Here is a 15,259-nt window from a genome sequence, read left to right on the forward strand (position 1 = left end):
ATAATAAAAGGCCAACTTAAAAATTGCCCTGCCCCATTATCAGGCAAGCTAATAGTGTCTGGATTGGAAGGCAGAACATATTAGAGCAGTGAGATGCAGACATCCACTCAGGAATGGAATGGGACAGGAATAGATAGTGAATCAGTCACTGAACGGGTAACCTCCCAGCTAGCATTTCTCACTCAAAACAAATGCTCCTGTCACTGCCCCATTCTGTACACACACGAACACCAGAACTAAGGTGACAGAATAACTGAGACTGCAACACTCAGGGTAGTCAGGAGAAACTGCACAGGTATGCATTCATATATCAATCTAAGCAAAAAAGAGTCTTCCTCCTTATGTGTCTTAAACTAGAATGTCTTCTGGAGTATCTGGCAGTGTCTGACACTATATAATGCCAAATAGGAAGGTAAGTAGTTCTCTGAAGAAATTAGGTTGAAATTTTGAAGAAAGTGATATGTCACATCACATGTAAGTAAAACAAGAGAATAAAAATAAAGCAGAGCAACAGAGCTTTCCGGAGTTTTTACTGAATATTCTTTGTCACTTAGAAAAAGGGAACAACAAACTGCTTGGCAGTAGAACAAGTTCCTTATCTCCATTAAGCACCAGGAATTCACTGTACATGTTTTGCAGTAAAAATAGAGGCATACTGTTGTTCGTTTACTCTCTTGCACACTGAAAAGTCATAAGAACTTAAAAAACAATAGGAAAAAGAGGAGAGGAATAGAGGTGGGGAAAAAAAGTAAAGGAAGGGAAGGGAGTGGGGGGTGGCAGAGAGAGAAGGAGAATGCTCCAACTCAGCTTGGTTTCCTCAAGAGAATGCATATCTGAGAATAGAAAAGCATCTTCAATTTCTAAAAGCACAAAATGATGTGGAAGGGCCAACCTTGGCAGAATTTTCTGCAGCTGCAGCTAGTTGCCACAGGAGAGAAAAATATGTGCACTGGAGAGCTGGCAGGATCACCTGAAAATAAAAACAAATACATTTATTAACAAGAAAAGCTCAACAGCAAGAAGCGCCACATTCTGATTGCTGCTTACACAACCACTCCTGCACTGTAAATATCTAGATCTTCAACATAAACTCAATAGGTTTACACACAAGCAAACATTATCTACTGAGAAACTTCATTACTGCTGCTTTTGAATACCTCTGACACCCTTATGGGTTCAGTGGAATACAACCACAGGGAGTAGTATAACCACATAACAGATGCTAACTTTACCTTAGCTTTTTAGGATTTCTCTGCAGTCTTTGGTGAAAGGCAGATTCCTCCAGAGGGCAATTCTGTGCTCTGATGCTCCATCTAAAGTAGTCTACCTTCACACACAGGCTGCAGAGTCTTGTTACTCTTTGCCAAATAACTCCAAATTCTCTTTTGAAAATGGGGTCTGATCAACATCTACAAGTGCTAGGAGTACTTCACCTTGTAATTCCATAATATACCTCCATCTTTGCACAGCCAATGTTTGAATTGACACAACCAGACAAACAAAAGGCTGCAGTTGAGACAAGTAATTACAAACTCTTCTTATTGAGTGTCAATTGGCAATCCACAGGTACAAGGTATTCCAATGTCTGATTACATGCACATCAGAAGAGGATCCTCCCAGTCCCAACCATTCCATATATACTCACCAATTCCAATCACTTTATACCAAAGCCTCAGTTTCCCAGACTGAGACAAGGAAACAGTACCTTTCTGTCTCATACAATATTGACACATAGCATTATTTAATATTTTCTAATTTTCCTGCTTTCAGCAACTCAAAGTTCTTTTAAAGTTAAGTATCAGCAACTCACCAGAACAGACAAACTCCCATGTTCCATTTCAAACTGCAGTAACTTTAAAGTCTTGTCATACAAATTCCACTTGGTGAGATCATGGGCACTGCAAGTAGAATAAAAGAAAACAATAATGACATGCTAATCAAGAAATGAAATCTCATCTGACCAAACAGGTTAAGTGAATCCTACTTTTGCCTTCATCTGGTGTACAGCAGTAACTTTAAATAACTAATTATTAAATGTCAGGGGGAAGGAAATTAAGCTTTTCATGGCCAAATGCTGCAACCTTCAGTCTGAAGCTTTACAGACTGCAATCCTGCAACAAAACTGCAGTCTCTGTGAGGACAGGAAAAAAAAAAGCTTGCTTCTATTCCTCTCCCTGAGCAATTCATTCACTAAGATCTCAAGAAGACTGAACAAAAAATTCCTTCATAGAAACTTTAGAAGAGTGTTTCTTATACTCTCAGGTGTTTGTAGCTTAATGTAAGCTTTGCTTTGAATAACCAGAGTAACACTAGCATGGATTAGCAAAGGACACATGAAGCAGAAGGCCATTTCCCCAACTCTGTACTACCTTGTATGATAATTTACTTGGTGAGCAACCTCTAGAGAAACAATCTTTTGAGAAAAACACATTCTAACAAAAGATCAAATGAATCAAAACAAAGCAGAACTGCATTTGCTGAGAGACAGCACTCACTGCACCCTCTTCAGACTGACCACCAGTGCTGACCGTAAGGTAGCATAACAGCACCCTGTTAGGAGGAAGGCACCACAACGACCCAGCTGAGAGAATCTCTGTGTCCACTCTGACATCTCAACTCTATAACACACTCTTTTTAGCCCCAACTAGGGCTGATGCTCCATTCTCAGTAACAAAACAAACAAAAAATCCATAAGCCAAGACTACAGCTCTGTTCAGGAGAAACTAAACCCCATGACATCTCTCATAGGGACCATTTTCCTTCCCTTGTGAAAATCTTACTAAACCCAATCAGCATGAACAATTCTCACTTGGCATCTGATAAAGCAACACTTAAAATAAAACAGCAGTATGTAAATAAAATCTCACTTATGAAAAGCTGCTATTCTTCTCAAAGCAGAGTGCATCCGGGAAATTTCTCCTGCATCCGTACAAAATCCTTCTTCCTAAATTTTGCAGGTTTGAGAAAGAGAAAGGAATTAGCCAGCACGGGGCAAAGTAACCGCTATGGTCTCTTCCCAACCAACCCAAAGGCTTGAATTACTTTCCTCCAGCTCTCCCCAGTCCTTACACCCTTACCCATACTACTTATGCCTTCCTCTACAGTACAAAGAAAGCAATGTGTAGTCTGCATAGAAATGTTGTAAGGCTACTGAATCCACAGCAGCCTCTCTAAACTACAGCACTGCTAACAGTGTAAAACTAGCAATTAGGCTAACACAGAAGTGCTAAACTTCACATTGGTTGCTAGGTATCTCTGGAAAGCTAACTGTTCACATGGTGCTGACTCTCCTTGCTTCCAGCTGCCAGATCACATTCAAAGATAGCTAAAAATACATTAAATACTTTCCCATAGATGCAATTGCTGCAGTTTCCACAAGGATGCTACGTGATTATGGAAGATGGTATATGCAACCAAGAATTAGAAGGGAGGGGTCACAGGAGAAAAATCTCTTTATTTAGATATGGGTTACACTATGAAGGAGTTGAAGAATCCCCTGGTCTAGCACTTATGTTATTTCTCATAAGTACACATTATCCCACATTGACATAGATATCTATTTAAGACCAACAAAATAAATCCAATCTGAGGCTAGGGAATTTTTTGGCTTGACACATTTTACAATATTCCAGGGTCCAATAAAAACCTGCCAGTGTTAACTCTCATTCCATGGCACGACACCTGTTCGTGACGGCACAGTTGATAAGATCAGCTGCGGGCTTCTGTTGTTCAGTTCAGCCAGCAAGCTATTCATATCACCACCAGCTGTTTCTACTTTTTAGAACTAAAGAAAAACTTTGAGGGAGACTCTGCAGTCCTCCTTCAAGGGGAAAGTCATCATTTCAGAAACCCCAGTGCTATGCAATCTGCAATACTGATATTTTTTCTCCTACAGCCAAAGTCAGACTACGAAGGGCATCCTGCATACAGTGAAATATGGAGAAGAACAGAAACATACCACCTGGAGAACTGCCTCATCACTTATAGATCTCTAGTACTTCTTAGCTGATCTTATACAATGTATCTTTGGCATTGTAATTCTACATTTGTGGAGCCCACTTCCAGAACATCCAGAAGACATAAAACGCCCTGTTGCTGCTGTGGACTACCCCATGTATTATTTTCACCACTCTATTCCTGCTAGTACACTCACTTAAAAAAACACAAATCAGTTTTTTTAGAAGAGCAAATCCACCTCTGAAAGCTCTGCTCCACTCAAAACAGCAGGCAAAGAATAATCCTCTTTATTTTTTCCTCTTCTGTTTTCATATGGAAACAGTCTGTTCATCTCCACAGCAAGTCACACTCACCTTCTGCCAGAAGCCATCTAGTAGCTGGTTAAGCTGTCCCATCAACTCATCTATCAGTTGAGTTCGGGCACAATCCACCTTGCTGTAGATGGCAATTTTTTCACTGCAGAGAATATAGTAAGTCCTGGAGGAAGCCTCAAGGACAGACAAGTCAGAGTGTTTGGCCACAATGCCTTTTATCTCACTCAGCAAAGCATCCAAATGCTGCAAGTGACAAAAAGGGTATTAGAGGTAAAATGTACCTAAAACCTCTTACACTTCAGATATATTTCACTTGGTCCATGAATCTCTCTATACAGGTTATACAACCAATATGAAATAAACGCCAGTCTAAGAAGCAGAGGGGTAGGACCAGTGGATACCAATGGATTTATAGCTCTTTTTCATTATTATTGTCTCTAGATCTCCCTAAAAAATAAGTAACTGTTTTAAGATTACTATAATAATTGAGACAATGGTAGTGAATAAAAATGTCTTTCCAAAGGAAAGGAGTGTCTCCAAACAACAGAAGTCTCCTCTGATAGCAGAGGATGGAGGCTGCTTCAGATCGTATCAGCAAGAGAGATCTTTCTTCACCTTTATGGAGAAGAGGGAACTTAACTTGTATTATGCCACTGACTCTCTTCCAGCTAACATTTTGTGCTGAAAGTAACTTAATCTTACCTCCCTGCAAACATCCTTGCTCAAGAATACCTTAAACCATTTCAAGGATTTCATCTATCTGTTTCTGACCATCCCTTTCCCATCAGCAGTTATACTATCTCTATTCTTATCTTTCAGTTACTATCATCCCCTAGCAGCTGGGAGTCAGCCTTCAAGGAGCATGAAACCTATTCTGTAGTAAACTCCTGCGAGATGCCAGCTTAGCCACACAGCATAACCCACCCTCTTTCTATCCAACAATGAAAAACCCCATGGCAGGCCTATCACATGAAACCAAAAACTATCGCCCACTGGGGCCAGTCACAGCACATCTGATGATGCTGAAATTGACAAGCACAAGGCTCTACTTTGGCAGCCCCAAACTGAAAAGTAAAGCCTGAATAAGATCACTTTCCTCAAGGTATGAGACCATTTATTTCTATTTCAACAGGCTTGTATTTGTTCCAAGTCACACAAAACTCTGTCTACTGTCATATAAATTTAGCATATTGCACGTGCACCGACTATCCCAATTCCTATTCACCTTCTCTAGATGTCCTGTATTGTAAACATCTAGATCGTAATACTGTGGAATCTGCAGAAGATTTGCCACTTTTTGTGCATCTGTTGAATACTGCAGAGAAAAAAAAAAAAACAGGATATGAGTGCACTGCAGGAATTTTAATGAAATATTTAACATGCATTCACAGAGCAGCTGTTAGTTACCTTTGCCAAGAGCTGAGGAAGCACCATAATAAAATGTTCAGTAATTTTGGTACAATCTTCTGATTGTATTTTCTTCTCTTTTACTGACAGAATCTGCAGACAAAGCATTTTGTTTCAATTATAGAATCTCTTAGATCTGAGTGGAATTTTACATGTAATCCAAGGTTAACTTAGATGCCTTTATCTAAACCAAATGAAGCCCATATAAAGATATTATTCCATGGAGACAAACAGATGCTTTTTGATTTTCTTGTTAACCTTAAATTAGATGCAAATCACTGGACAACTATACTGTGTGGATAAAATATTCACCATTTGTCAATAACTTACTTTGTATGGCTCATCCCCTTCGACATCCACTACTAAGAAGATCTACAGGTCAACAGACAACGTGCCATTTCATAAAAATAAGCCATTTAATTCCTGGAGATATAGGAATATGCTATCTGGCAAAGCACATAAGGCAAAAAAAAAAGTGATCAAAGCACAATGAATGAGAATAAGATGCACTGACTTTTTTGGCTGCACCTCTGCCCACTGGAGGATGACCTTCAGCTGCTTCTCTAACCGTTGCGAGGATAATTTCGATGAGAACACTTTCCTGATCATCATTGAGCACTGTAAATAAATCAGTCTCCTTTCAGCATCACATAAAAGCAAAACAAAGATGCATCAACAGCTAATAAAAAACCTGCCCATTTATCTGGATAACTGCAGAAAGACACTACAGAAAGATGCTGCTAAATAAACATTTCAAGTGTGTTTGATTTAATTTGAAGAAAATTATTTTCTACCTTTAGTGAACACAGCAGCAATTATTTGTCCCCTAAGAAAACTTCCTAACAATATATCAACAACACACACGGCTTCACTAAGGCTTACCCCTGCTGACTACTGTCTCATTTAGTATAAGCCTGCTTCTTTGAGCTTCGAAATGCTTCAAGTCATTGGGTCTGCAAACTTGAATTTCAGACACACAACTGCTTCCTGTTCCACTAAAACAACTATTATTTAAGTTCACTTTAAAACATTTTTAACAAAAATCTAACTCTTTAACGTGTAAGATGTCAACAAACTCAACACATTGTCCTTTTTCTCTCCAGGTATGAATAGTAGCCCAAAAATACTGTGTTTCAATCTCTTAATATTTTTAGATTCTCATCTTTTGAGCAAACAAATGAAAGAAGTGAATGCTACTTAAGTTTGTTTATGCAAGTATTCTTGCAAAGTTTCTAAACTAATGTTACATAAATACAGAATACTAAACAAAACAACTATGTTGTTACAAGTATCACATTGGCAGGGCACTGAGTCACATCTGCTTTGTGGCTCTTGGGGGCCACGATCTGGGATCAAAGAGCACTACAACATGGAATGGTAGGTACTAAACTAGCTGAAGCAAAGTTCAAAAACAACATCAAGACATTAATTCGGACAAATATAACCTCTTTGCTCACCCACCTTTTCCATCTCCTTCACCATCTTTTAACAGAAGAGTGGTCATGCATTCCCAGTCCTTCAGGAATTTGCCTGCCCAGTCCCACAAGCTGTCTATGAGGTATGCCACATGTTTGTGTAGCTAGGGATTAAAAATACAAGCTTATAGAAGCATCAATAAAAGAAAGAAAGGTTCATATGTTCCTCTCCTCTTTTTTCCAATTACAAAGTTGTCATTCAAACATACATTTATACACAGTATTCCAATATATTTAGTTTAAATGTTGATTAGCCTCAAACAACATCTTTAGTCTATTACAAAGCAAGTAATTGGAGAAAAAAGCAGAAAAAGCAGGAAAAAAGCTGTTCTTCTTTCTCTTATTTCATGTTTCCTTTGTAATTTAAATAACCTCTAAAACTAGTTTCCATATTGCTTTTATATTGCTTTCATAACAAAAAAATCCAACCTTGGGACAACAAATAAGTTGATAATTTAGATAATTACGTCTGAAATTCTTTACACATATATGTAAAATGGCTGTGCCTGAGACACTTCAACCAGACATAGGTCTACACCACTGCAAAAGCTAAACAGCAAAGCACAGCACTTAATCTGATGAAATCTCAGAAAAACTACTCCACTCTTCGCATAGAGCCACAGTACAGCAACCCCCATCTACCTGCTCTAAGGTGCAGATGTACCAAAACCCATTCACATGGTGGCATTAGTCCTTTAAGTTGCTTTCAGAAGCTGCTTCAGCTTTGATTCTCTTCATTAGCATGGCTGTAAATCAGTCTTAAAACAACAGAACAGAAACGCTCAATTCTGTCTTCATTAACAACTCATCCTAGAGAGTGAGAACATCTCAAATACCAATATTGCAGAGCTCACAACTAGAAATACTCTCCAAATGGAAGCCAGTACTTGATTTAATATGCATCACTGGATTGAAAAGGTTTACACTGCAGGGGCTGTTCTCCTCACCTCACTATCCAGAAAGAAACGTATTAATCTTTTCAGCTGGTCAGTCTTTGCTCCAACCTTCTTTTCTCCTTTGCACAAAACTTCTTCACCTCCCTCATGACTAAGCAGCCTGCCAACAGAAAAGGAAGCCAATTCAGTTCTGCCACATTCCCTTTATGCTCATTTGCCAACACAAGACAAATTCTTTCAAGAGCCCCATGACTGTATTTTTTCTAAATACATACTTACTCTAAATCATATTAGACTTTCTTAGGAGATGAAAGGAAAAGAGATTAGATTGCTTTCCATTATGAGAGATCTGCTGTCCCTGCGGATGCAGAGATAATTTCTGACAGTTTAAAAGGTACCCTGCCAACTTTCTGGACGACAGATGCAGATTCCACAGTGTTGAACATATACTGAGGTAGACATTTTCTCATACTGCAGAAGGGGCTAGCTTTAGGCTGAAATTAAACATTAACTCAGTAAAAATATTGCTACCCAATCACTACTGTACCTCTTCTTGAAGATAGTATAGCATCTTGTATTTGCACGAGGCAATTTTACAACATGCTCAATTTTACAAATACAGTGGAAAAACTGCTCACAATATGATATTTCCATTTTCCTCTTCACCCTAAATGAGCACGAATGCACTGCTCATAAGAAGTTTTAATCCCAAAACACATACAGCAATGCCATCCCCATAGATTCAGAGGCCCAAATGGCTTGGATTTAAGAGCAAGACCACAATACTCAGTGTCAGTATAAGCTTATGCTTTCAGAAAATGCTTCTGCTGGTATAATTTATACCAGCTCTGTAACTAATTGATGTTAAAAATGCAGACACTGAGATTTCATATGTACACCAAGAAGAAAAAAAAAAAAACCCTTATACTGAAATTTTTATAACTAGGAAAAGGAGGTTGTCGCTAATATCTCTATCACACCAGAAAAGATGTTTCTGTACTAGTACCAGAGTCAGAGAGAACAGGGCAAAGAACAAGAGGTTTAGAAGGTCAGAGTGTCTATGCTGCACTGGGAAGCTGAGAATAAAAAGTCAAGTTATCAAGTCAATCAGTTTAGTGGCAAAAGACAGCCATATTCTGAGAGGAAAAACAGCTGATTTATTATAGAATATTGGGTCAAGCAGAAAATGCTAGCAGATGAGATAGAAGATTCATCAAAAGAGAAATTTCTCTTCTTTTGTCTTTCTGTTGGATGTGGCAACACAATCTCTAGAACGTCAGCAGCCCAGCTAGATAGGAACAGGCAGCTAGGAGAAGATTCTGCATACGTGAAAAACACAAATCATTATTTCTGAATTTAGGCAAAAGGCTTGCCTAAATAGTTTTATTTTCATTTCTCCTTGTAACATAAAATTACTTCTCTCAGCCACAGAGACAGAAAATTTATTTCTTCTCTTTTTAGCACACCAACTCCATTCACTTCATGCAACCATTGTTATAAGAAGGCCATTTACAAGAGTTACTCTTGGGGAAGATAAACCCTGTACTTCATTAACCTGGCAGAAAATTGGGAGGGCTTTTTAATCTGCTGCATCTCTCATTGTTCAAAGCCTTTACAATGTACAAGGCAACTTCCAAAGGGAAAAGAGGAGGCCATTTTTGTGATTAATCACCAATGCTATGGAAATGCAGCAGTTGCCAGGTGATGAATTAGCTTGTAAGAAGGAACGCAACAGGAAAAGAAAGAAGAAAGGAGGCATACTCTCAACATAGGATGGTATCTGCGGATCAGTCAGTTGTTTCATATTCTCTGTGTTAGCCTTGAAACTTTTCTCATACCTACTGGGGAGCACTGTGCAGGGAAACAAATGATTACCCCCAGACAGAATTTCTCTTCTGATTGAGGAGAAGAAAGCACATCTACTATCCTCATGGTATATACTTCCAGCAGAAAAAAAATGAATGCTTAATATCCCTCTTAAATAAATCCACCTTCATTCTGAAACAAATGAGAATATGCAAGAAATAGGCAGGCAGACAGAGATACCTTTTATAAAGGAATTCCCCAGCTGCTACTGCAAGTGGACGGTGTGTGGTATAAACAAACTGGTATAAGGTTTCACAGTCTTCAGCTGATAACACATCCTCGCAGTTCCTAGGCAAAAATAACAACGGAAGTTATAGTTCAGGTTTATCTGCAAAGAACACAATGAATGAGATGTCCAGTTTTATGCTCCATAGCCTCGCAACTTGTTTACGTAGCTAATATTTTGTAGGACATATCTAAATACGTTATCAAATGGGAATGGCAGCATTTTTTACTCATTTTGTAGAGAAATTGAGGTCTATACAAGCTATGAGTAATAAGGCCCATTGTATGGACAAAATATTAACTTAAAGTATAATTAAGGTTGATTAGCGGCCAAGATAAAAAAGAGCAATAGTGATCAAAGAGGAAAATGATGCATCTATGCTTATTGTCACCGAAGATTAAATAACAAGAAGCCTCCATCTTGCAGTACAAACTCTTCCAAAATGCATTAGTACAGTATTTTAAAGCTTGTACTCTGTTACACTAGGCCTACAGAGTCACACACAAAATGAAATCAAAATACATACTTGGTAGCAGTGCAACCTTTCTGTCCAAACACACTGAAAATCACTTTTTTTTTTTTTTTTTTTTTTTACAGCCATTCAGCTACAATTTTTTAAAATATCAGAGGCAACTAATACACCTAGAACACTTTATGGGAGTTAGCAATGGTGCTAGTATCAACTGTTTATAAAACATGAAATTGAAGCATCAAGGTTGAATAATCTAAAGAGGAGATACCAGATACCAGAAAAGAGAAGACCAAAACAAGGGTTACAGTTTCAAATTGCTTGCTTTCTACTGCAATTGCAATGTCGTTCAGCTAAACTACATGCAAGAATGAAACAGCGACATATGAGATCCTTCTGCTCTTTGCAACCAGGTGAAAAACTTATTTATCGTTATGATCAGCTGTCAGCTAGTGACAGTATAAAGCCACTTGCAGCTGCAACCCTGTACCACTTCTAAAACTGAGCATTTGTGTTTTCCATTTTGTGGGACCGATGCCTTTAGAAAATTAGCACCCCTTCTTGTGCTTGCCTATTTATCTCCAACCCTAGAACATCCTTTAGCAACTTCACAAGTCACAAAGCCCTAAAATATTATCCTCAAACCTGACTGAAATGAAGTGAGCTCTCATTAGGTGAGAGCACAGCTGAGGTGTTGATTAAAAATACTTTTTGTAACACAGGCTACGAGTTAAAGAAATGGGGAAGGGGAAGCACTCATTTCTCAAAGCCCACAACTTCTCATTTATAGAAGTTGAAACCTCATGAATTTTATCTTTACTATGTATTTACTCATGTAGCACTTGAATCTTTCACAGTTTTTCTGAGTTTGTTTATAACGGCCACTGGCACAGTAAAAAGGTATTTAAATGGAAGTGCTGATGGTCTGCCTCCAAAACTGATGGGTCAATCCTGCAAGATAATGTTTGCCCTCAATCAAAAAGAAATTCCAGCAGGTTCTGGCAACCTCTTTTAACATGCAGTTCCCTTGAGTATGTAGTTGTGGTGACAGAACAAATAGAAAGTGCTCTGAGTATATGTAGATATCATGTAATCAGAATAAAGGAAAATGTTCACGTGATTCTCATCCAGTCATCTACAGAACTGGGCAAATAGCGTAAAAATGTGTTTATTGTTGTTAAAAAGGGAGATAGAAGTAACATGGAGCTTTAGCATTTCTGAACAAGTATTGATGCATCCTGAGATACCATGAATGTTAGGGAATGAAGCTTGAAAAAGAAGAAATTTTGGTGTAACCACACTGTGATACATGATCTAAAACCGTATGGATGTGGCTGCACCGAGGGACGTGATCAGTGGACATGGTGGGGGTGGACTGATGGTTTGACTAGATGATAGAGAAATCTTTTCCAACCATAAAGATTCAGTGATATTTGAATTTACTCATCTTCATAGGCCATGTTTCCCTTTTCTTTGCACATTTACAGAAACAGTGAGACCTGTGTGTCCCTAATTTAAAAAAAAATTCCTGGAGTTACCTAAATAATTTAGGCAAAGTGTTCAGCAGCATGCCTGCAGTCTCCTTGCGTAGAAGTTACAGATTTTGCCTTGCCAATACAAATGAAATTCCAACCTTCTTGTTTTTAGCTTTGCCTTCAAAGAGGTTAGGACTTTGCTGCACTTACACTAGTCCAGAGCAGTGTTCTTTTTCTCTCTCCCCATGGCAAAAGTAGGTCAATTTTAACAGCTCTGACCATTTACGAAACAGCCCCTAGTAGCACAGAAGCAATGGAATGAGAGGAAATGCCTCTGTGTAATATCACTGCTGTCCACATTCTGTTCAATCACTGCTCTCTGTGAGACAGTGAGGTTTACACTCAGTACTCCCACTCAAGTGAGAGCTTAGAGGGTTTTACTTGCCTCTGGAAGTAGCAGCACCTGGCTACACTGCTACAACTACCAGTAATAATAGTACAGTAAATCAGTGTCTTTCTTTTTACATACATAAGCCAATAAGCACACATTCAAAGAATACTTTAAATACAGTAATAATACTGCTGCAAATTTACAGCCCTCAGAATGCCAAGCAATAGATAAAGGTTAAACCAGAAGTGCCTGCCAGTGTTTAGGTGTCTAAAAATAAACAGGCACGGCCTTCCACATACCAATGTCATGACACACCATTTTCTCTGTGCTTCAGTGTGAACATAGCGTAGAGAAGCTGTGAGAGATCACAGACCCATTTTGTTCTGCCCGTGGCACCAGTTGAAAGATTTCCTATCTTGCCTTTGTTCCCTTTCACTGCATGAAAGAGGCATGACTATATATGACTGCTGGAATCACCTGTCATGATCTGTGCTATTGCTTATATCATGGACAACAACCAAAATCACAAAATAAAATAAAAATACACTTGATGCACTTTTCAAAGCTTTACTACTTTACTCTTTTTGCTCTTAATGACAGAAGAAGATCACGTAGAGAAAGATCTGGCACATGGTATAGAGACACTGGTAATCCAAGGTACAGCAATTCAAAAGAAACTAGTTTATTTTGCATTTAAAATAAATTCTAATTAAATACCCAAATCTACAAATACACTGCAAAATTGTTACTACTGCATTAAGCACTAACATCCAAAAAACACTTCTGATTGCATTCTATTTGAGCAAACAGAATACAGTAGCTGATTTTTATAGTTAATGTTATTTCCTTCTTTCCACCCTTCATAACGTGTGTTTCAAAACAGCATTTTTGTGTAGAACAAGAGAGAGAGCAACATGGTTGCCATACTATAGCCTAACAAGAATACTTCCCTATGCACTTTAAAATAGAAATAAGATGTTGCACTGTGATTCCATGGCTATGTTGTGACAGAGGTCAGGAAGAAGCACATTAGAAAGATGCTGTATGGTACTCTGTTTTGACTAAGAAATATAACCACAGGAGACAGACATTCCTCATTTGGTCAGCTCTTCAGACAGGAAAGATAAGATTTCAGAATAGCAGAGTTGTTAGATGACAAAGAGTTGCTGAAGTTTAAATTCTAGAAAAGTAAAAACCTGCAAAGATAGGGAAAAAAAAAAAGAAGGCAGAGGAGAAAGCACCCGCCTTTGTTACATTTTGGTCTTTCACTTTTGCTTTGTTTGTAATAGGCTTCACTCCTCTAAATGACTGCCCTAACTCCACCTTAATAGGAGTGTGGGCCTGGATGAATCACAGAGGAGCTTAGAGGAGCTCCATGCCATTCCCTTCTGCTAGTATGTAGCCTGCTGCAATTAAGTTACTAGTGCAAGAAATCAGAACTGTGCTGTGTAATTTGCTTTACTAAAGAGAGAGATTTGTACTGCTACTTCTCCACCAACATCTAAGTAACATTTACTTAATTTTCCTGAAAAATACTGGACAAGACAAAGGTGGTCAACTTCCCTATGCAAAGCAACTTCCTCTCTTAAGCTTACTTTCTACAATCACATGAAAACATATTTTATAATAGTATTTGAGCCTTCAATACAACTTGACTTTTTCTCTGAATAAAAGCTTTCTGAATAACCTTGCCAGATATGATGCATTTGCCTATCAAGTTTCTTTCTCTTCCTCAGTCCACAGCACTCTCCACTGACTCTGAATTACTTGCCACGGTATATTTTGCCAACTCCAGTTTTCAAGATTCTCCTAGAGTGTAGGCCCTCCATCTCCAACCTAAAACTTCCATCCCAGTCTAGCTGAGAAAAAGAAGGGAGATTAATTTTTTTCCTTTTTCTTTAAGAGTACAGAGACAATGTATCCCTACGTGACTTGGGCCTTTTGTGCTAAAGAGAACACCCAGAATTAACAAACCTCAGCTTACTGACCTTTAAGTTAGATAAACCCTACTTACCACTGTCAAAGTACTGAAGTGAGAATTAATGTATTTATCAGCTCCAATAAGTAGTTTAAATGAGTTCCCAATGAGTACAATATACTCACAGCTTTCACTGCAGCAGCTCTTCCAGATTTCAAACTTCAGAGGTTTGTGTTTAAAACTCAGTTTAATTTCTACTTACATTTAACTAATGTGATACAGGGTAATTTTCTCCTTCTTTGCTCTTTACATTTCACACTATTGGTAAACTTGTGCCCTTATGTGCACTACCTGTTAACTGAAGTAGGTGAATGCAGTTATTTAATTACCTTTACAGCCTTTTCCAAACTCTCTATTCTTTCAGCTACTTAAGTACACAAAAATGAACTGAATTGTCTGGCAGCAGCAGCCCCACTGATCTAGTTTACCTACTGAAGGACGTTTGCAGTAAGATTACTTGGCTTCTCATTCTGACTCCATTTTTTATCCTTCCTAGTTCTACTCCCTCTCGAATTCTTTGCAACATTAATGCTAATAATTATGTATCATTCAGTAGCATTAATAATTTCTGTTACGCTATGCCTGACAGGCTCATTCATTTCAGGATCACATCTGTAAAAACAGGAATCCACCAGCCCAAAGAGCTTGGCATTCAATGGAGACAACATACAACAAACAAGATAGCTCAGCTTAGAGACAGACAAAATGAAAACACAAATATAGATTTGAAAAAAAAAAAGCAGGTATACACACAGCAAGAGGGCTTTGAGTTCAACCAATTCAGTTGGCACTGTTGTGTTTGTTT

The 15,259-nt window shown here is 38.3% G+C and overlaps 1 protein-coding gene across 5 annotated transcripts in view; it reads right to left on the minus strand.

Annotated features, from left to right (window-relative positions):
• The window catches only part of LOC116230793 (cohesin subunit SA-2-like), a 58,383-nt gene that overhangs the window by 13,960 nt on the left and 29,164 nt on the right, over window positions 1-15,259 (minus strand). For 4 of the 5 annotated variants that reach the window (XM_031596161.2, XM_090126356.1, XM_031596160.2 and 1 more), the window contains exons 14-23: window positions 10,096-10,203; window positions 8,101-8,209; window positions 7,140-7,257; window positions 6,193-6,296; window positions 5,679-5,771; window positions 5,497-5,586; window positions 4,311-4,514; window positions 2,868-2,944; window positions 1,811-1,898; window positions 893-970 (exon numbers count right to left, since the gene is read on the minus strand). In XM_031596161.2, coding sequence (XP_031452021.1) covers window positions 893-970; window positions 1,811-1,898; window positions 2,868-2,944; window positions 4,311-4,514; window positions 5,497-5,586; window positions 5,679-5,771; window positions 6,193-6,296; window positions 7,140-7,257; window positions 8,101-8,209; window positions 10,096-10,203 — 1,069 coding nt within the window. The remainder of the gene's footprint in view (window positions 1-892; window positions 971-1,810; window positions 1,899-2,867; window positions 2,945-4,310; window positions 4,515-5,496; window positions 5,587-5,678; window positions 5,772-6,192; window positions 6,297-7,139; window positions 7,258-8,100; window positions 8,210-10,095; window positions 10,204-15,259) is intronic. The other variant, XM_090126364.1, reaches the window with a different exon arrangement.

Source organism: Phasianus colchicus, chromosome 1, assembly GCF_987193195.1.
Source record: "Phasianus colchicus chromosome 1, bPhaCol1.hap1.1, whole genome shotgun sequence".
Lineage (NCBI taxonomy): Eukaryota > Metazoa > Chordata > Aves > Galliformes > Phasianidae > Phasianus > Phasianus colchicus.